The sequence below is a fragment of the Vulpes lagopus genome, chromosome 1, assembly GCF_018345385.1.
Source record: "Vulpes lagopus strain Blue_001 chromosome 1, ASM1834538v1, whole genome shotgun sequence".
NCBI classification, from domain to species: Eukaryota; Metazoa; Chordata; class Mammalia; order Carnivora; family Canidae; genus Vulpes; species Vulpes lagopus.
The window spans coordinates 78,619,102-78,640,677 of record NC_054824.1 but is presented as its reverse complement, the minus strand read 5'-3'; the positions used below and the strand labels follow the sequence as shown (position 1 = coordinate 78,640,677).

Genomic DNA, 21,576 nt, shown 5'->3' with positions numbered 1-21,576 from the left:
TTTCTTAAAGATTTTATCCATTCATTCAAGTGACACAGAGAGAGGCAGAGACATAGAGGGAGAAGCAGGCTCCCTGCAGGGAGCCTGATGATAGACTTGATCCCTCTACCCCAGGATCATGAGCTGAGCCACAGGCAGACGCTCAAACCACTGAGCCATCCAGGTATCCTATCCCCACTGAGCCACAGGCATCCCCAGAAACATTCTTAATTTTTCAAACATACAGGTTTTTTTTTTAGGCAGCCACAGTTTTTTAAATACAATTTCAGTAAGCTTAACTTTGATAATTCATTCTTTTCAAAAGCCCCATGATATTTTTATTAGCTTTTCTTCTGTTTTGAGCCATCCATTCTATTCTCTCTAGTCTTATTTCCTTTATATCCTCTCCAGAGATAAAACTCTAGGGGAAATAAAGAGTTGACTCTCCATCTTGGTGAAGAAGGTGATATGGAAAAGAAATAGAGTTCGTAAAGAAATGTAAACAAAGATAGGAGGAGATGAAAGAGAATTACTAAAATAAAGAGTTCAGAGAGATTGAATCTTTGATAAAAAAGAGGGTATAAATTCAATTTTCAGTCCTTGCGCATTCTTCTATAGAGAATGTAGGAATATTATCCCCTTAAAATGAGACTTCGTTTTATGTCCATACAGTATTTCTTTAAAGCAGTAGTATTAACAATGCATATGCGGCTGTTAAAATGAAAATGCTACAATTAGAATATGTTTTTCTGACTAGTAGATTCAATAAATCACCACTTTTAAACTTCAGTCTCTGATACTCAGTGGGAAGGAGTAGAGACCTTGAATGTGCATTCGGCCAGCATTGAAACAAGTATTTGTCAATCTGTGTTTTTGTGCCCCTATTTTACTTGGAGCTTTTTGAGCCTCAGCCCCAGCCTTCTGGAATAGTGTCCCTGCACCCTTGGCTTTCTAAATCATAGCTTCAGTAAATGTCCAGACATGAGAATAGCAGCTTCTGACAAACTCTTTTCCTCAGTCAAGACTATCCTCACCATCTTCCTAATGGTGTTCTAGCTCTGCATGGTATCAGTATTTCTTTTATCTATAATCAGGAAAATTATTTTGTGAAAATTTTCTTCAAAATTATTTTTGAAGAAAAACATTTCTTCTGTGTTCGGGAAGCAAATCATACAAAAAAAAAAATTATAGCTGGTGCTGTATAGCATTGGATGACCTTACTCTGTAGCATGAGCTATGATATTGCATGCCCAGTAAACAATTTAAAGACTTCTAGAAGGTGAACTTAAACCAGATTAGAAGATAATGTGGCATGTGTTACAGGAATCACTGGATACACCTACGATTAAAAGGTATAACCGTAATTTCCATTAATATAAATAATAGATAACATTTACTAACGTGTTAATAGCCAAATAGGATGGTTCTAGTAAACATATTTTTTTTTTAAAGAACTATATTCCATTGTGAAATGCCTGCAGTGGCAACATTACATCTAAAATGACCATATCAGAGGGGCCCTACTGGCTCAGTCAGTCGAGCATGCAACTCTTGATCTCATGGTTGTGGGTTCGAGCCCCACATTGGGTATAGAGATTACTAACATAAAATATTTTTAATTAATTAGTTAATTAATAAAAAAAATGACCATACGAGAAAAGCTTGTTTAATAAGTAGTTTTATGAAATTGCTTATCTATCTGGGGACCAAAACAAAAACAAAAACCTTAAACCTCTGTCATACCACTTCAAGTAAATTCCAGTTGGATCAAAAATTTAAATGTGAAAAGTGAACCATTAAAAGTGTTAGATAATGAGGTTATTTTTCAATAATCTTAAAACAAGGAAGACCTTCCTACTAAAACACAAGTCCCAGAAGCCATAAAAGAAAGGCTTCGGGGGCAGCCCTGGTGGCCCAGTGGTTTAGCGCCGCCTTCAGCCCGGGGTGTGATCCTGGAGCCAGGGGATAGAGTCCCATGTCAGGCTCCCTCTGCCTGTGTCTCTCTGCCTGTCTCTCTCTGTGTCTCTCATGAATAAATAAATGAAATCTTTAAAAACAAAAGAAAAGGCTTGATACATTTCACTACATAAGAATTTGTAATATCTGCATGATTAAGTATACAAAGTCAAAAGACAAGTTTAAAGTAGGGAAATATTTGCAACAATAAAACAAATAGGTAATTTCCTTTAGTTGAAAAGAATTTCTGCAATGAAGAAAATAGCAATTCGGTAGGAAAATGAGTGACAGATACGAGCAAATAACTACGGAAATTAAAATACGTATGACTTAAACTTAGGGAAAGATGCTCAACTCTGTCATAATTAAAGAAATGAAAATTAAAACAGCATGTAGATGTCTTTTTATTGGCAAAGATGAAAAAGTGTGATAACATGATAGATCGCTTGGGGTAGGAAAAACAGGCACTGCTGATATGCAAGTAGTTTGAGGCATTCCTATTTGCAGGGTGTTTTGGCAGTGTTTATTAGATTCAAAATGCAATGTCCTTTAACTCAGTATTTGTACTTCTAGAAAATTAGCCCACACATGAAGTCCTACCAGTTTGCAAGTATAACCATGTTTGTGCAGTGTTGCTTGTAATAGTAGAAGGCTATTGTCAGAAGGCCAATGTCTTCAGGACACCTGGGTGGCTCAGTTGGTTAAGTATCCAACTCTCAATTTAGGCTCAGGTCCTGATCTCATGGCTCATAAGATGGAGGGAGCCCCATGGCAGCATCAGCGCTTAATGGGGAGTCTGTTTGAGGATTCTCTCTCCCTTTGTCCCTCTCCCTGCTCATGTGTTCTTCCCCTGGCCCCAAATAACTCACTCACTCACTCACTCACTCACTCTCTCTAAGAAAAAAAAGAAGAAGGCAAGTGTCTTCAATAGGGGACTGGTTATGGTGATGTCTATGATGGAAGAGTATGCAGCTGTGAAAAGGAGGTAAAAGGTCTATAAGTGCTGAATTGAAATAACTCCAAGATATATTGTCCAGTTTTATAAAAAGGCAGTTTACATATTATGTAACATATTATATTTAAAATGTTTCTATTTAGAAAAAAAGTAGGAGGATGTATGTGTGTATATATGTATGTGCCAGTATATGGCAAGGACTGTTTCTGAAAGAAACTGTTACCATTAGTTGTTCCTGAAGAGGAGATCTGGGAAACCAGAAGTCTGGGGTGCAAAGGAGATTAACTTTTTATTTTGTACTGTTTTCTACTCTTAGAAATATTTTTATCATGTGCATAAATGACCTTTTTGACTGAAAACAGTAAGTGAAACTAAAACGATCACATGAAAATTTTCAGTCATGAGAATAAGAGAAAGAAAGACAAGGAAGGGTGATTTGCAGATTTCCCCATTTTGGAAAAATAAACCTTTTGATGTGAGAGTGAACAGTTAGGAGATTTCAAAACTAAGGCTCTTCTTTGTAAAATACATTAAGATTTAGATTTTCCTAGATGAGTGTTTTTTAAAAGTATGCTCTGCACACCACCTACTTCTTGAAAATACAGATCTGGGGCCCACTGCCGTCCGATTCATACAGTGTCTGGAACAAAGCCCCAGAACTGGCAATTTTAACGAACTCCTTTAATTTTATGATCATTTAAGTTTGATTACTGCTCTAAGTACTAGCATCCTCACTTTAAATGGTAACTGATCAAGCGAATTGCATTATGCTTGCCTACAGTATGATCACATAATATATTTAATGTCTTAAGCAGTTTAAGATTTAGCCTCTAGTCAATAATTTTATTTGCCCCAAATAAAATTAATGTCCCCTTAAATGTCCAGGGGTCAAGTTTCACAACTGTTTCTGCATGGTGGTAATATGGGATTCAGATGAGAAGGATTAGTAGGGGAAGATAACTCATCTTGATTAGTATTTAACAGGGTAGGAAAAAGGGAGTAGAAAAGTGTAGAAAATACTTTTTTCCCCTTTTGCTTGTCTTTAGGATATAGTTATTTCTGATTATAGATATTTCTTCCAGGGGCCCACACAGTCACTTATATTTACTCTGTTTAGTCGCTTATATATTACTTTGTTTAGATTAAATATACACTTAGAAAAGCACATTAACATTTATGTACACTTTAGGGAAGTAATTGTAAAACAGGCAGCCATAGACTCATTACCCAAGTTAGAATTCTAGAACTCCCCCTGGGCCCTACCTCTCTCCTTCCCTATTATAGATAATCACAATCACACATGTCGGTAGGCTTTTCAGAGTAGGCTGAGTTGAAAGTTATGAAGACTACGTTCAAAGTCTATTGCAAATCTTCATTTTTTGCTTCTGAAGAAAGATTTGCTCTAGACTTTTTTTTCTCTTAATACCAAAAGGAGCAAACAATTAAGACATTATTTTATCGCAACAGATTCATTATAGGAACAAAAGAGGCCAGAAGTAGACATTGATAGTAATTTAATGTAATTAAAAACATATAAATTATTAGGATTGTTAAATGATATCTTATTAAATAGGTTTATCAAATATGTGTTTGGGAAAATCAGTTACCTATTTGGTTACCTTACATACATCAAAATATATTCCAGATAAAGTGATGAACTGTATTTAAAAATGAGACCATATAAGAGAAAATTATTCCTGTCCCTAGAGAGATTGCTTTTCTCCAAGCATGAAAACAACGAAAGACATCACAAAGAGAAAGGTTTATAGATTTGACTATTGGACTACATAAACATTTGAACCTTTATGCTTCAAAACAAATCAGAGTTAAAACGCAGACTGGGAAAAATATGTGTTGCAAGTATGATAGATAATGGATAAAATATTATAAAAATATATAAGCAATTTTGGAAAGTGGAAAAACGGATATAGTAGACATAAATAACAAATGTTATGTCCCTCATGATGTAATGTATTCACAGGTTCCAGAGATTAGAACACAGATACCTTTTGGGGATGGGAGCATTATTCTGTCTACCACACTTGATAAGGCCCAAAGGCATCTCCTTGTTTTAATTTGCATTTCCTTTTTTGATTACTGGGGTATTTTTCCTATTGGTGTACTGTAATTTTTCTCATTTTGAATGAATGCTTTATATATAATTTATCTATGTTATTTACCTGAGTTTTGATTGGGTACATGGCTGCTGAGCTACATTTCCAGCCTCTCTTACAGACAGTGTGGCCACGTGACTAAGTCTGTACAATTGGCTGTGAGTACAAATGACAGACACAACCTGTTGGTCATCACCTAATCATGTAGTCATTGCCCTGGATGTTCTACTTCCCCTTCCTGAAGGCTAGAATGAGAGTATGATTATACTCAATATAACCCACTATCTTCTAGCTTTTTTTCAGAGAAAAATAAGTTTCTATCTCATTGACTCTGTACTTTTGGTATCTTTATTATATAGTTTGGCCTATGCCTTACTAATACATAAGCTGCAATAAATGTTGACTGTTGAATTATTATTTTAAAAGATGAAATCTGGGAACCAGGGACTCCTGGGTGGCTCAGTGGTTGAGTGTCTGCCTTTAGCTTAGGTCGTTATCCCAGGGTCCTGGAATTGAGTCCTGCACTGGGCTCCCCACAGGGAGCCTGCTTCTCTCTCTGCCTGTGTCTCTGCCTTTCTGTCTCTCTCTCTCTCTGTCCCTCATAAATACATACATACATACATACATAATCAATCCTTAAAAGAGAAACTCAAGAGGAAGTCAGAGAGATGTAGCATGAGAGGACTCAAGTCTCCCTTGCTAGCTCTGAAGACAGGAAGGGGGCCCTGAACCAAGATTTACAGGTGACCACTAGAAATCAGAAAAGGCAAGGAAACCAATTCTTTAGAGCTTCTACAAAAGAACACAGACATGCTGACCCCTTGATTTTGGCTCAGTGAGATCCATGGACTTCAGATTTACAGAACTGTAAGATAATACAATTTATGTTGTTTCGAAGCCATTAGTTTTGTGGTAATTTGTTATAAGAGCAATAGAAGGAGCGCCTGAGTGGCTTAGTGGTTGAGCATCAGCCTTTGGCTCCTGGGATCAAGTCCCACCTCGAGCTGCCCTCAGGGAGCCTGCTTCTCTCTCTATGTCTCTGTCTCTCTCTCTGTGTCTCTCATGAGTAAATAAATAAAATCATAAGAGCAATAGGAAACAGCCGTTATTTGAGTACATGTATGTGTGTATTTTTTTAAATAGTGACAGTGCTGGTGAGATAGGCACCGTTAGTCACTACTGATGGGAATATAAGTTTACTACAAATCCTACTGAAAACAATTTAGGAGTAGGTTTCATAAGCCTAAAATATTCATATCTTTGACCCTAAAGAAGTAATTTGGAGGGTGCCTGAGTGGCTCAGTCTGTTAAGCATCTGCCTTCAGTTCAAGTCATGATCCTAGGTTCCTGGGATGGAGTCGAATCAGCCTCCTTGCTCAGTGGGGAGTCTGCTTCTCCCTCGCCTTCTCTCCTCCACCCCATTCATGTGCTGCACTCTCACTCTGCTCGCCCTCAAATAAGTAAATAAAATCTTTAAAAAAAGAAGTAATTTGGAAAGTAGCAACTATTTACATACAAAGATTATGACAGCATTATTAATATTGGCAACTAAGTAGCAAACATTAGGAAAATAGAGTTTTTGTGCTCTGTATAATAGACTGTCTTGGAGTCATAACAATTACAATTATAAAGAATCTTTAAGAATGCTTATGATAGGCTATAAAGTTAAAATAATTTAGTGGATAAAACTATATTCATGGGGCGCCTAGGTGGCTCAGTTGTTAAGCATCTGCCTTCAGCTCCAGTCATGATCCCAGGGTCCTGGAATGGAGCCCCACATCAGGCTCCTTGCTCAGCGCCATTCCCTCTCCCTCTGCCTGCCATTCCCCCTGCTTGTGCTCTCTCTGTCAAATAAGTAAATAAAGTCTTTTAAAAAAATAAATAAAACGAGGACAAAACAAAAGTTACAAGACAAAAAAGTTATGGAACAAAATGGGAAGGAAGTAGACATCTATTTTTCCTGTCTTCCTTGCCAAGAGATAATTGAATTTGGCCTTAATAAAAATCCTCTGTGATAAAAAAAAAAAAAAAAAAAAAAAAAATCCTCTGTGATAAAGTACCTTTGGAAAAATTGAAGTAGCAAGAGAATAAGCGATTCACCAAAGATGATATGGTTAATAAAGTTAACTAAGACTAGAAACTGAGTTTTCTGATAATACTAATATAATATATATATTATATTAGTAATATAATATAATACTCTAATATAATATAATACTCTAATATAATATAATACTAATATAATACTAATATAATACTCTTTGGGTTTTTCTTTTTTTTTTTTATGTGCTCTCTGTAACTGGTACTTGATAAGTTATTTTAAGTTTATTTAAGGCCAAAACTATAATATTCATCTTTCTATTCCCTTTAGTGTCTAGTTATAGATGCCTTAGCCATAATAGATATCTCTAGTCAAATCATAATTAGCCCAAATTGTTAAGGGATACAAAAGTGAAATCAAGTTTCTTAAAACAGACTATAGCAACAGTCCCTAGAAGGCTTCTTCCTTTCTACCATCAACTCTATTTCTTCCTTCCTAGCTTCCTTTTTCCTATAATTAATTCATAATATCTCTGATCCTTTTGCCCTATATTTTCTTGGACTAAGTAAAGGAAAACTATTTCTAGCATATTGCCATTTTCAATATCCAGGAAATCCTGTAACAACTAGTTTATTCTGATGCAGGATAATTAGGAATTGGGAGAAAGTTTGTGAGCCATTGGCATATTGAATCTTAAAGGTAAGTATTTTTGTGGATTCTAAATTACTTCATATTAGAAATATGTAGAATGTTGTTGGCAAATTGAACTCCAATAAAAAAATAAAAAATAAAAAGAAGTAATTTGGAAAGTAGCAACTATTTACATACAAAGATTATGACAGCATTATTAATATTGGCAACTAAGTAGCAAACATTAGGAAAATAGAGTTTTTGTGCTCTGTATAATAGACTGTCTTGGAGTCATAACAATTACAATTATAAAGAATCTTTAAGAATGCTTATGATAGGCTATAAAGTTAAAATAATTTAGTGGATAAAACTATATTCATGGGGCGCCTAGGTGGCTCAGTTGTTAAGCATCTGCCTTCAGCTCCAGTCATGATCCCAGGGTCCTGGAATGGAGCCCCACATCAGGCTCCTTGCTCAGCGCCATTCCCTCTCCCTCTGCCTGCCATTCCCCCTGCTTGTGCTCTCTCTGTCAAATAAGTAAATAAAGTCTTTTAAAAAAATAAATAAAACGAGGACAAAACAAAAGTTACAAGACAAAAAAGTTATGGAACAAAATGGGAAGGAAGTAGACATCTATTTTTCCTGTCTTCCTTGCCAAGAGATAATTGAATTTGGCCTTAATAAAAATCCTCTGTGATAAAGTACCTTTGGAAAAATTGAAGTAGCAAGAGAATAAGCGATTCACCAAAGATGATATGGTTAATAAAGTTAACTAAGACTAGAAACTGAGTTTTCTGATAATACTAATATAATATATATATTATATTAGTAATATAATATAATACTCTAATATAATATAATACTCTAATATAATATAATACTAATATAATACTAATATAATACTCTTTGGGTTTTTCTTTTTTTTTTTTTATGTGCTCTCTGTAACTGGTACTTGATAAGTTATTTTAAGTTTATTTAAGGCCAAAACTATAATATTCATCTTTCTATTCCCTTTAGTGTCTAGTTATAGATGCCTTAGCCATAATAGATATCTCTAGTCAAATCATAATTAGCCCAAATTGTTAAGGGATACAAAAGTGAAATCAAGTTTCTTAAAACAGACTATAGCAACAGTCCCTAGAAGGCTTCTTCCTTTCTACCATCAACTCTATTTCTTCCTTCCTAGCTTCCTTTTTCCTATAATTAATTCATAATATCTCTGATCCTTTTGCCCTATATTTTCTTGGACTAAGTAAAGGAAAACTATTTCTAGCATATTGCCATTTTCAATATCCAGGAAATCCTGTAACAACTAGTTTATTCTGATGCAGGATAATTAGGAATTGGGAGAAAGTTTGTGAGCCATTGGCATATTGAATCTTAAAGGTAAGTATTTTTGTGGATTCTAAATTACTTCATATTAGAAATATGTAGAATGTTGTTGGCAAATTGAACTCCAATAAAAAAATAAAAAATAAGGGCAGCCCGGGTGGCCCAGCGGTTTAGCGCCGCCTTTGGCCCAGGGCCTGATCCTGGAGACCCGGGATCGAGTCCCGCGTGGGGCTCCCTGCATGGAGCTTGCTTCTCCCTCTGCCTCTCTCTCTCTCTCTCTCTCTCTCTCTCTCCCTCCCTCCCTCTCTGTGTCTCTCATGAATAAATAAATAAAATCTTTAAAAACTAAATAAATAAAATAAAAATAAAAAATATGTAGAATGTAAGTGAAGAATGATGGACTTGGGGGACCTGGGTGGCTCAGTCATCTGGGCATCTGTCTTTGGCTCAGAGCATGATCCCAGGATTCTGGGATCGAGTCTCAGGTTGGGCTACCTGCAGGGAGCCTGCTTCTCCCTCTGCCTCTCTCTCTGCCTCTCGCTTTGTCTTTCTCATGAATAAATAAATAAAATCTTAAAAAAAAAAAAAAAAGAATGCTAGACTTACACTGAGGAAGTACTGCTAAGCTTCTAAATGTCAGTTTTCTAATGTTATCACCAGTGCTAGTCATAATAAACTAAAGGTTTCTAAAGTAAGTCTGTGTACAGAATTAAAATATGCCAACTACTTGCATACCTTTGAATCTGAGAGCCTTGAGTTATCTTTTTTTTAAAAGATTTATTTATTTATTTATTCATGATAGACATAGAGAGGCAGAGACACAGGCAGAGGGAGAAGCAGGCTCCATGCTGGGAGCCTGAAGCAGGACTCGATCCCGGGACCCCAGGATCGCGCCCTGGGACAAAGGCAGGCGCCAAACCGCTGAGCCACCCAGGGATCCCCAGCCTTGAGTTATCTTAACAGTTGTGATTTCTACTTATACTATTATTAACAGAGAACCTTCAGAATAAGCCCATGTTGGAAGAGTAGACAGATTTATAGACTAATTAAATCAGCTCTGATTTTGATTTCTAGTCCTGGCTTAGCCATTAGCTAGTTATATGACTTTGGAGCTCCCCCCAATACTTTTTGGAGAAAAGAAAGTCATAAAATTATAAGTGTGATTTTAAATGTAGTATTAGCCTCTCTGGAACTCAGTTTTTATATCTGTCAAATGCAGAGGTGGGTTACCTAGGTGAGGTTTGAAGTCTTTTCCAGCTATAAAAATTCCAAATCTAAAACCTATTCTAAGTAGAAAATAGTTGAGGAATCATAGGTATTTGTTCCAGGATGTCAGAAAGCAAAAGGTTAGGATACCAGAATATCATTAAATACAAACTAAAATGTCAAGTACATTAGAAAACCATGAATTGTAGATCTCTAGTTTGAACTTTAGCTATTGCCATTTGTTTGAAAAGCTGTAGTGTATTGAATGATGTGAAATGGAATGCAGCTGTTCCCAAATACCATACCACGTGCCACTGAGGCTTCAGCCAGGAGTGGGGGGACAGAGGGGATGCTACAAACTGAAGGCTGAGGGTGAAGGGGCACAGAGCAAGGGCAAAAATTGGGAGGCTTCCTTCCGTAAGTCCATCATGTCCAGTCCCATCCCTGCCCCTCCCACTTCTCCTCCCTCTCCTCCTGCCAGGCCTACCCGAGGAGGCGAGCAGCCCTCAGCAGTACTGACACACCAGTGGGGAGCACCTGGTCTTGCTGCTCCCTGGCATCTAATTGTGCTGCTGCAGTCACCGCCCCTGAAACTCCAGGTCTTTAAGTATCCTCTCAGCCTGCTAGGGAAAGTAACCTCAAACCCATTTCCCCACCTAGCCTGTGGGGATGGGACAGACCTAGAAGTAGGCAGAAGCTAGGTAGGAAAAGAGAAAAAGACCCGAGGGAGAAGGGGAGAGGGAGTAAATCCAGGACTCAGTGAGAGCAGACTGGGATGAAGAAAGGGCAACACACTCCTGGCGGATCTGTCCCAGCTTGTCCTGCAAAGTTCGAGATTTGCGGTCCCCTAACAGAATGTTTCCAGGTGTGAAGTTTCAGGTCAGGAAGCAGAAGTGAGAGCTCTTGAATGAGTGAGTCAGCTTTCCGGAGAGCTCCCTTTCTGTTGCAGGGCTTATTGCCCAGGAGCTGCCTCCACTCCTGACTGCTGCCCACCCTTCCCCCTGTCCACCACGCTCGAGGCAGTAATAAAGCACTGGCCATGCTTTTACCACCCTCAATTGCTAGCTTGCTTGCTTGCTTTTTTTTTTTTTTTTAAAGCCTTATTTCCAGAATATTTGTTACTCACTTCGGTTTTTGTATCACTGCATTTAGACTTTTTAAAAATTTATAAATGGAACTGATAAATGTGTTCAAGTAACTGAGAGTTGTTTTGGTTTTTTTTTTTTTTTGGTAACTGAGAGGTTTTGGCACAAGTTGTGTATTTCGGCAACGCCATTCCTCCGTGCTTGACTCTGTGTTCTACTAGAGAACATCCACGCCTCGTGAGACACTGGTGAATTTAGAAGCCACGCTCCTTATCTGCAGTGAACTTTTACTTGCAAAACAAAACTGAAGCATATAATGATGACACAGAAAAATTGACATTAAATTATGGGATCTACTTCCCTTCAGTGGAGATTGTGAATCACTGTTCTTGACAGCCAGCCCAGATCAATAGGTGTTAATTTCTGAAAACCAGCTTTTCAGTGGTAAGAAAGCATTAGGACAATCACAGTGAGTGGCATTGACTTTTCAGGATGTGAAGGCAACAGACTTTTCTGCCCAGACGATTTGTTTCGGCTGGGTGTTTTTTCTTGTCCTGTTGCCAAGCTTATATACCTAATTTTTGTTCTGGCATCTGTTTCCAACTACTAGAATAGTCTAAGTCCAAGTTTCCTTTTCCTCATAAGTCTTAACTTCATCTTCAACATTCTACCAAAACTGCTTATATTCAGATCATGAATGATGTCCTTGTTGCCAAATCCAGTGGTCATATTTATTTATTTATTTATGTATGTATGTATGTATGTATTTATTTTAAAGATTTTGTTTATTTATTCATGAGAGACACAGAGAGAGAGAGAGGCAGAGACACAGGCAGAGGGAGAAGCAGGCTCCATGCAGGGAGCCCGACATGGGACTCAATCCCAGGTCTCCAGGATCACACCCTGGGGTCGAAGGCAAGTGCTCAACCGCTGAGCCACCCAGGCGTCCCCAGTGGTCACATTTTAGTTACCAAATCATCTTTCTATTTGGCTTGATATTATCAACCACACTCTCGTCTTCTCAAAACCCTTCTCTCCTTAGTTGCTATGGTACTAGCCTTCATTTATTCATTGCCTCTGTAATTACTCTTTCTCAATTCTCTTTCTAGGCTTCTCTTCTTCTATTTAAAAAATATTGGTTATTTCCGATGTTTTTCCCCCTAACCCCGACATATATCTCTTAGCTCAGACCTCTTTGTTTACCTTCTGACCTATATTCAATCACTTAATCGTACATTTTTACAGAGTTGCAGACGCCCTCCCAATATGCAGTCAGTCATTCACCTAGCCACATCTGTTGTGTGGCTAAGAACAGTCCTGCAAACCATCCCGTTCTGTATTCCCACTGTTGTTGTTGCCAATACTGCCAAAGGGTCCTTGTCCTGGATTCCATGCCAGACAGTATCCCATTCTGGCTTTTCCTCAGCTTTACTACTTCCTACGTGTTGAAGACTGTAGAGGGCCAAGGAGCTGTGGCCACTCTGCTCCTCACGTTCTAGTTACACAGGACCCCAGATATCCCTGCAACAGGCCTTTCTTTCAGGTCTGTTCTTCTAAAAGTGGACCACATCCCTGCTATGTACTCACCAGGCTCAAGGGGTTGCCAAGGGGCAGCTGTTTATTTTTTTTCTTTTAAAGATTTTATTTATTCATGAGAGACACAGAGAGAGGGAGAGAGAGAGAGAGGCAGAGACACAGGCAGAGGGAGAAGCAGGCTCCATGCAGGGAGCCTGATGTGGGACTTGATCCTGGGTCTCCAGGATCACACCCTGGGCTGCAGGCGGCGCTAAACCACTGAGCCACAAGGCGGGGGGTGGGGCAGCTGTTTAGAAGGCACTAGAGCTTGGAGTCAGACCTTCAGGTCCCTGTGCATACGTGCAATGTTGTAGACTAGAGCCAGAGGTCAGAAGAGAAGGAGGATATGCAAGGACCTCCTTTAGTACTCTTATCACTGGCCCCCCAGGCATTAAGGGCAGGACTGATTATTGCCTTTTTTCAAAAATTCCTGGTACATGCTGATAGGTGAATGCTTCAACTACTCCTAAGGACTGTAAGGACAAGGGCTTTAGCTTTTTAATTTTATATTCCCATATACTTAGGCCTATCACAGTGCCTACCGAATACACATACTTATTAGTACATGTTTGTCAAGTAAGTTAAATATCATGGCTTTTATTGAACAACTTATAATTTTTTCATCTTTATTTCATTATAGAGTTTATTATAATACTTGCATGATTTTAGTTTTCTGGCTGCCTTTTTTCTCAGAAAAAAAATACCTCTAATTTTGCTTTGCCATTAAATGGGAAAATTAGGTTTTAGATCTAAAACTGAATTTTATTTTAAAATATATTTTTACAAACTAATTTCATAAAATAGGGTAAGTTAATGGTAGGTAACAGAAAACAGGCAATATAAAAATCCTGATATTGTGGGACAACAGTTCCTAAAACTAGTTGTATTAGTAACTGCCACGTTCTAAGGAATTCTAGAATATGAGAAAGAGCAATACCGTGTTTTGGAAAACATAAAGAACAGAGCCTTGGTTTCCCTGGCAGGTGTCCCATGAATTCAGGGGGTAACCCTAAGATCTTATGGGTCCAGTTCTCCTTCTGAGTTCATTTATAAGGAGTGTGTTTGTGCATGATGACTTTTAATACAAAATGCCCATAACTATTACAATAGTTTTTAAGCATCAAGTCAGCATGTTTTAATTCCCAAGCTGATTTTTCACTACAGTAATTCATGTTTTAGGTTGCCCCCCCCCACCTCCCGGCAAGTGCAACAACTTTGTGGGCTTACAGCCATCTGAAATGTCCTTAGTGCTGACATACCTGCCTTGCATACTGTTTTTATCACAAACTCACATATTCTATGACTTAACATTTGCTGCTTAAAAAATAGTCCATTCACAATTCCACTGAGCAATAACATATAGTTAGCCTCGGCAATAATTTGAGTTTTGTGCCTTAATCCCCTCAGGATCCATAATGTTTTATCGTGGGTTTTTTTGTTTTGTTTTGTGGATAGATTGTTTCTTCTGTGTTCGCTTTGTACTCTTAACATTTTTAGGCGTAATAAAATTTGCTCATTCCAGCCCTTTCCTCCTACATGAGATGAATCTTTTAGGAACATCTCATTAAAGATATTAACTATCATACAGCTACTTTATGAGCCACCGTGCACTGCCTGTTGGGCCATCATGAATCATGAATAAAACCTTACTCAGTGATAATTGTATCAAGAGTATTTCTGTGATGAAATTGCTCTGTTACAGCTTGGGATCCACTGGTATTTGGAGTAGGTATTTGGTTTCATAAACAGTTTAAATTGTTTTTGTCATCTAAAAAATAGTTCCCCTTTCACAAGAAGATTTTTAAAATGTCTTCAGTCTTAATTTAGTAGTAGTAATGATTCTTGGAGTTATTTTTGCCTTCGACAGTAATTTTTCCAACATTTACAAAGATTTGAGCAGACCTAATTCACATATTTCACTTCCCACTCACTTACGCCTCTATGTTAGGGCCCTGCCTCTCTCCCATATGCCTGTTTAAAAACTTTTTCTAAGTCTCTTAAGGTAGGAATTATTTAAAAAAATAAAATAAAAGGATTTGATCTCATACAGTAATTGAATAGCAAAAAAGCAAAAAAAAAAAAAAAAAGGTAAAGTATCACCTATATATCACATAGACTGTTCCTTCCCTTTCCTCTACCCCCAAGACAGAAGAGATTGAGTTGCCTCCCATTCCTGTGTGTGTTTTTTGGACTTCTGGCTTCTCTTCTCCTCCATGGCCACTCTTGAATGAGAATGTGTATGTTGGGGGAGGAGGGAGCAATGGAAGAGGAGGCTTTGGTTGGCAAGGAACAGGATAGAGCACTAAATAGAATACTGAGAAAAGATGAGCAAGAGAGCAAATGGAATAGAAGCAAGAAATACTCTTCACTAACCCTTGCAATTAAAGCCACAGAGTATTAGAGCTAGAAGGGATGTAGTGCTCCTGTGATTACAGTAGTGTGACCTAACAGATACTCAATAAGTGGATGTTGAATTTAGACTAATCCCATTTTATGGGAGAAGAAATGGAATCCCACAAAGATATATTGCCCAGAGCCATTCAACTAGTTAGTTGCAGAGCTGGGCCAGAACCCATGTCCTCCAAATCCTCAATCAGTACCTTTTCTATTAGAAGATACTGTAATGATGGTTTTCTTTTTTTTTCTTTACTCCTGTCACAGAGTAGGCGTGAAATGTTTTATATCATTTTTTTTTCATCATGACAAGTGCACCCCTTAATCCCCGTCACGTATTTCCTCCTTCCCCCACCTGGCTTCCCTCTGGTAACCATTAGTTTGTTCTCTATAGTTAAGCGTTCGTTTCTTGGTTTGTCTGTTTTTCCTTTGCTTGTTTAATTTGTTTCTTAAACTCCACATATAAGTGAAATCATATGGTATTTGTCTTTCTCTGACTGGCTTATTTCACTTAGCATAATACACTCTAACTCTATCCATGTCATTGCAGATGGCAAGATTTCATTCTTTTAATGCCTATTTCATTTTTATCTTTTTTAAAAAAGATTTTTATTTATTTGACAGAGAAAGCGCAAGCAGGGGGAGCCCAGACCGGGGGGGGGGGGCGGCGAAAGCAGACGCCTTGCTGAGCAGGGAGCCTGATGCGGGGCTCGATCCCAGAATCCTGGGATCGTGACCTTGAGCCGAAGGCAGACACTTAACCCACTGAGCCACCCAGGTGCCCCAATACCATTTTATTTTAAGGCATGTTGAGTTCAACCATATTATTTGTTTGAATAGCTGGTGGCACTTACTAGGTCTGTTTATAAGTGGCAATCTAGTAGACGATATATGGATTTTGAAGTCAACCTGGGTCCAAATCTCTGCTTTGCCCATTAGCACTTGGGTAAATATCTTAATCTTTCTAAACAGAGGCTTTAACATCTCAACAAATAAAGATAATAATAGGTACTACATAAGGTTGTTGTAACGAATGAAACAAGGTTTTCAGAGTATTTAGTTTGGTATGTGGCATAAATCAGAGGCTTCAGTAAATATTTGTGAAATGAATAAGGGGTAAATATTACTGTATTTGGTCTCCTTCAGGAGGACTTAACATGCTTTACCTTACAGATGTGTCCTGTTTTTTACAGACCTGCATCCTTATTGCCAGTTAAACTGCAGTTTGGCTGACTTCTTGTATAGAAATGTCTGCTTCAGCTGCCTTACAGCCTTCTAATTTTTTTAATTCCAGACTAATCCATGGAGGACAGTTGTTAAATGGATTGGCAGGCCCAACAGTAATGAATGCAGCTCCGTTCCTCTCCACGACGTGGTTTTCTGCCGATGAACGGGCCACCGCCACAGCCATTGCATCAATGCTTAGTTATCTCGGTGGAGCATGTGCATTTTTAGTTGGGCCACTTGTTGTTCCAGCCCCCAATGGGACATCACCTCTTCTTGCTTCAGAGACGAGCAGGACCCACATTAAAGATCTCATAGAAACTGTATTGTATGCAGGTATTTTGCAGCTTATCTACTTTGTCTTTTATTCCCAGTCACCTTCCCTCCACGCTGTACAACAGATCACTTCCTATGAAATACTTTTTTAAAAGGACTAAAATACACATGTGTGCTTTTCTTGTTATAGAATATGGAGATTCCTATTTAAAACTTATCTTTTCTAGGAAGTTAAGTTTGAAATGTATTATTGCTTCATGGAAGTTTATTTCTTAATTTTACTCTTCCCATCCATTTACAACTAAGCACATTGTCTAATGTCTTTTCTAGGTATCTTATCAGAGCATCATGATCTAAGCATCATGATCCACGATAAATATTTGTTAACCATCTATTGGTTGCTGTTAAGCCCACTTTCTCCCTTGCAGTTTCCCTATTCTTCTTTGACCTGGTAAACCCAGGTCACCGACAGTTTATTCTTCTCTTCATTTCATATCCTCTGTATGTTTAGTCTATTAATAAGGGATTTTGACCTTTCCAAAACATTTTCTTGGTCCTTTCTGTTTATTTCTAGGGTTGAGCCCTCCCAACTCCACCCTTATATAACACAACAGTCTCCTACAGATCTTCTTAAACACATCCACCCCTATTTGTTATTTTCTTCTGCATTCAGAAAACACTTTATAAGTTTTATTATATACTATGCACTGTGCTAAGCACTGGGAATTGGTGAGATCACTGAGAAGACCATTGCACTACAAATAGGTATACACTGCTTGCCTGAGTTTGGGGAGGAGTTGAGAAGTTGGGGAAGGCTTCACCAATAATGTGATAATTCAAGTTAAGAATTTCATAGGAATTCACTAAGTGTTCAAGTGAGTTAGAGCTCACTGCTATTCTGTATAGAAGAAATAGCAGCTACAAGTCCAGATATGGTATGAGAGAGCTCAGTGTGTCCAAAAAACTGCACATAATTTCATATGGCTGAAGTGGTATAAATTTGTGTGTTTGGGCATAGGTAGTAACAAGTGGCAGGAAATGAGACTAGAGAGATATGGGACCATATTAGGATGAACTTTGTATTAATTTATTAATTGAACAAATACATTTTGACCTCCTATGTGGCTGTGCCTATGCTAAGCACTGAGATAGACACGATTCCTGCTTTCATAGAACTTAACAGTGTCCCAGAGGAACAGACAGATAAACAGTTGTGAAACAAGGTGGTAAGTGCTATAACTGAAGGTTGACAGTTTTCTGAGACCTCAGAGGAGGGGCATCTAACCTAGATTTTGGAGATGAAATAGAACTTCTTAGAGATGCAGCATCTAAGGTGGAGCTTAGGGAATGAGAGGAAGTTAGCCAAATACAGTGGGCAAGAGGAAGAACATGCTAGAAAGAGAGGGAGCCATGGAGGATAAGCCTTGTAAGGGATGAGAGCCTGGTATAGTCGAGCAACTCAAAGCCCAGAGTGACTTAAACTTGGTGGGAGTAGTGACAGATAAATTTAGTGGTAAGTTAGGCCATATAAGCCTTCTGAGCAAGGCTAATAGGTTTAAAATTCACTATATTGTAGGCAAAGGCCATACTCTGAAGAATTTATGCTAGAGAATTATACAATGAGATTTACATTTCAGAATATGTTTTAGAGGGAATAAAGCAAAAGCAGAGGCTGTGGTGTATATAAAGCATTTAACTGCCCCTTAGACAACTCCTTTTAAAGAAAAAAATTGACCAACGCCTGGCTGGCTCAGTTGAAGTGTGCAACTCTTGATCTCACTGTTGTGAGCTGAAGCTCCATCTTGGGTATAGAAATTACTTAAAAATAAAATCTCTAAAAAATTAGTTTTTCATTGTTTAAAAAATAAAGAAAAAGTGAAATTTGAAAGTAAGTAAAACTGAAAGCAGTGCCATGTCAATTTTAAACTTTATTTTGGTCATATCTTTTTTTTTTTAATTGAAAACTTACCCACTGATTGTGTCTTTTAAGGACTGGATTTTAGGCACTATTGGGCATGTATTAATGCTCTACATCCTTCTGGTTCATGGTTCCTATGCAATGAAGCCAAAGCCTCTACTCAGAGCTTCCCAGATATTGCTTCAGTGCTTTCATTTTTGCTAGTCTGCTTTCCTGAAATATTGTTCCATGACCTTTCATTCCATTAAAAAATATTTTGCTAGAATTGCCACATTAAAAATTAATGACTCAAACTAAATTATTTTTTGTTCATTTAAAACATTTTTTTTTAATTCACGTGACAGAGCACAAAGCAGAAGGAGTGGCAGGCAAAGGGAGAAGGAGAAGCTCTGCAGGGAGCCCTATGCAGGGCTGGATCCCAGAACACTGGGATCATGACCCAAGCTGATGGCAGACACTTAACCAACTGAGCCACCCAGGTGCCCCTAAACTAAATTATTTAAAAGACATCATAAAAAAAATAAACTATAAGCCAACATCTCATGAATATAGACTCACAAATCCTGAGTAAAATACTAGCAAACCAATTCTAACAACATATAAAAAAGGATTATATACTATGACCAAATGAGATTCATTTCATATTTAATCATCAAAGACTAAAGGCATTCTCCCCTAAGATCAGGAATAAGATAAGGATGTCTACTCTTGCCCTATTTAACATTGTGCTAGAGGTTCTAATCAGGATCACTGAGTAAGAAAAAGAAAGAAAAGGCATCTAGATTGCAAGAGAAAAAGTAAAATTATTTCTGTTGAAAACACCTTGATTGTGTTAGAAATCCACTACAAATTACAAGAGCTAACAAGTTCAGCAAGAATGGGCAAGTTTGGTGTGCCTGGGTGACTCAGTCAGTTGATCTCTGCCTATGGCTCAGGTCATGATCCCAGGATCCTGGGATTGAGCACCAGATCGGGCTCCCTGCTCAGGGGGCAACCTGCTACTCCCTCTCCCTCTACCTGTTGCTCCCCCTGCTTGGCTCTCTCTCTCTGTCAAATAAATAAAATCTTTTAAAAAAGGAAATGAATAAGTTCATCCTAAAAACAGGTTTTAGGGTGCAAGAAAATCTATTGTATTTCTGTACATTTACAATGAACAATGCAAACATGAAATTAGGAAGACAATTCAATTTACAATAGCCTCAAAAAGAATAAAATATTTATGAATAAATTTAACAAAATAAATATAAAACTTGCATTCTGAAGACTATAAAACACTGTTGAAAGAAATTAAAGAAGACCTAAAGAAATGGAGAGACTTCCCATATTGATGGATTGGAAAGTTTAATATTGTGAATATGGTAATATTCCCCAAATTGATCTGCACATTCGGTACAATTCAGCTACTTTTGTTGCAGAAATTGACAAGCAGATCCCCCCAAATTAAATCAGTGAATAAAAAGAAATTGACAAGCTGATCCCAAAATTTATATGGAAATGCAAGGGACTCAAAATAGCCAAAACAGTCTTGAAAAAGAGCAAAGCTGGAGAACTCACACTTCCTAATTTCAAAACTTACTACAAACTCGCCTTCATTAATTAAGGCAGTAGAGTATTGACGTAAGGATAGAATAGACATAAATCAATGGAACAGAAGTGAGATTCTAAAAAAAGGAACCATTACACTTACAGCCAATTGACTTTTCATAAGAGTACCAAGACAATTTGAGGCACCTGGCTGGCTCATCAGAAGGGCATGCAACTCTTGATCTCAGGGTTATGAGTTCAAGCCCCAATAGGGATATGGGGAGATGACTTAAATAAAACTTGACAACTCAATAGGGAAAGAATAATATTTTTAGTAAATGTTGCTAAAATAACTAGATGTCCACATGCAAAAGAATCCATTTGAACCCCTTCCTTACATCATACATAAAAATTAACTCAAAATGGATTATATACCTAATGTAAGAGCTGAAACTAAAATCTCTTAGAAGAAAACCTAGGAGTAAATCTTTGTGACCTTGCTAAGGTTAGGTATGAGATCTTAAAAGCACAAGTGACAAAAAAAAAATAGGTATATTGAATTTTATCAAAATTAAAAACTTTTATGTTTCAAAGGATACGCATCAACAAAGTGAAAAGACAACTCAGTTTGGGAAAGGGAGAAAAAAGTTGCAAATCCTATATCTGATAAAGGACTTCTATGCAGAATTTGTAAAGAACTCTTACAATTCAATAACAGAAAGACAACTGAATTTAAAAATGGACAAAGGACTCAAATTTCTCCATAGAAGATATACATATGACCAACAAGCCCATGAAAGATGCTTGTCATGATTAGTCATTAGGGAAATACAAATCAAAACCATAATGAGATCTGCTTTCCATCCAGTAGAATGGCTATATTCAATAAAATGAGAAGGGGTGCTGGCTGGTTCAGTTGGTTGAGCATGTGATTCTTGAACTCAGAGTTGTGATTTCAAGCCCCACGGTGGGTATAGAGATTACTAAAGAAAATAAAATCTTTCATGGAGCATCTGGGTAGCTCAGTTCATTAAGTGTCTGAGTCTTGGTTTCAGCTCAGGCCATGATCCCAGGATTGTGAGATTGAGCCTCACATTGAACTCTGTGCCCAGAGCAGTCTACTGGAGATTCTCCCTTTTTGTCTACCTCTTCCCCTCCCACCACCCACGCTCATGTACTCTCTCTCCCTCTCTCTCAAATAAATCTTTAAAAAATAAAAATATTTTTTAAAAATGGGAAATAAATGTTGGTGAACAAGTGGAGGATTTGGAATCCTCATATATTGCTAGTAGGAAAATAAAATGGCACAACCACTATGGTTCTTCAAAGTATTAAATGTAGTGCTCACTTCAACAGCACATATATCA

At 37.7% G+C, this 21,576-nt stretch overlaps 1 protein-coding gene across 1 annotated transcript in view; it reads left to right on the top strand.

Moving 5' to 3' along the window:
- Window positions 1-21,576, top strand: part of SLC49A4 (solute carrier family 49 member 4) — an 87,484-nt gene that overhangs the window by 12,682 nt on the left and 53,226 nt on the right. The window contains exon 3 of the mRNA XM_041771789.1: window positions 16,562-16,827. Within this exon, the coding sequence (XP_041627723.1) occupies window positions 16,562-16,827 (266 nt within the window). The remainder of the gene's footprint in view (window positions 1-16,561; window positions 16,828-21,576) is intronic.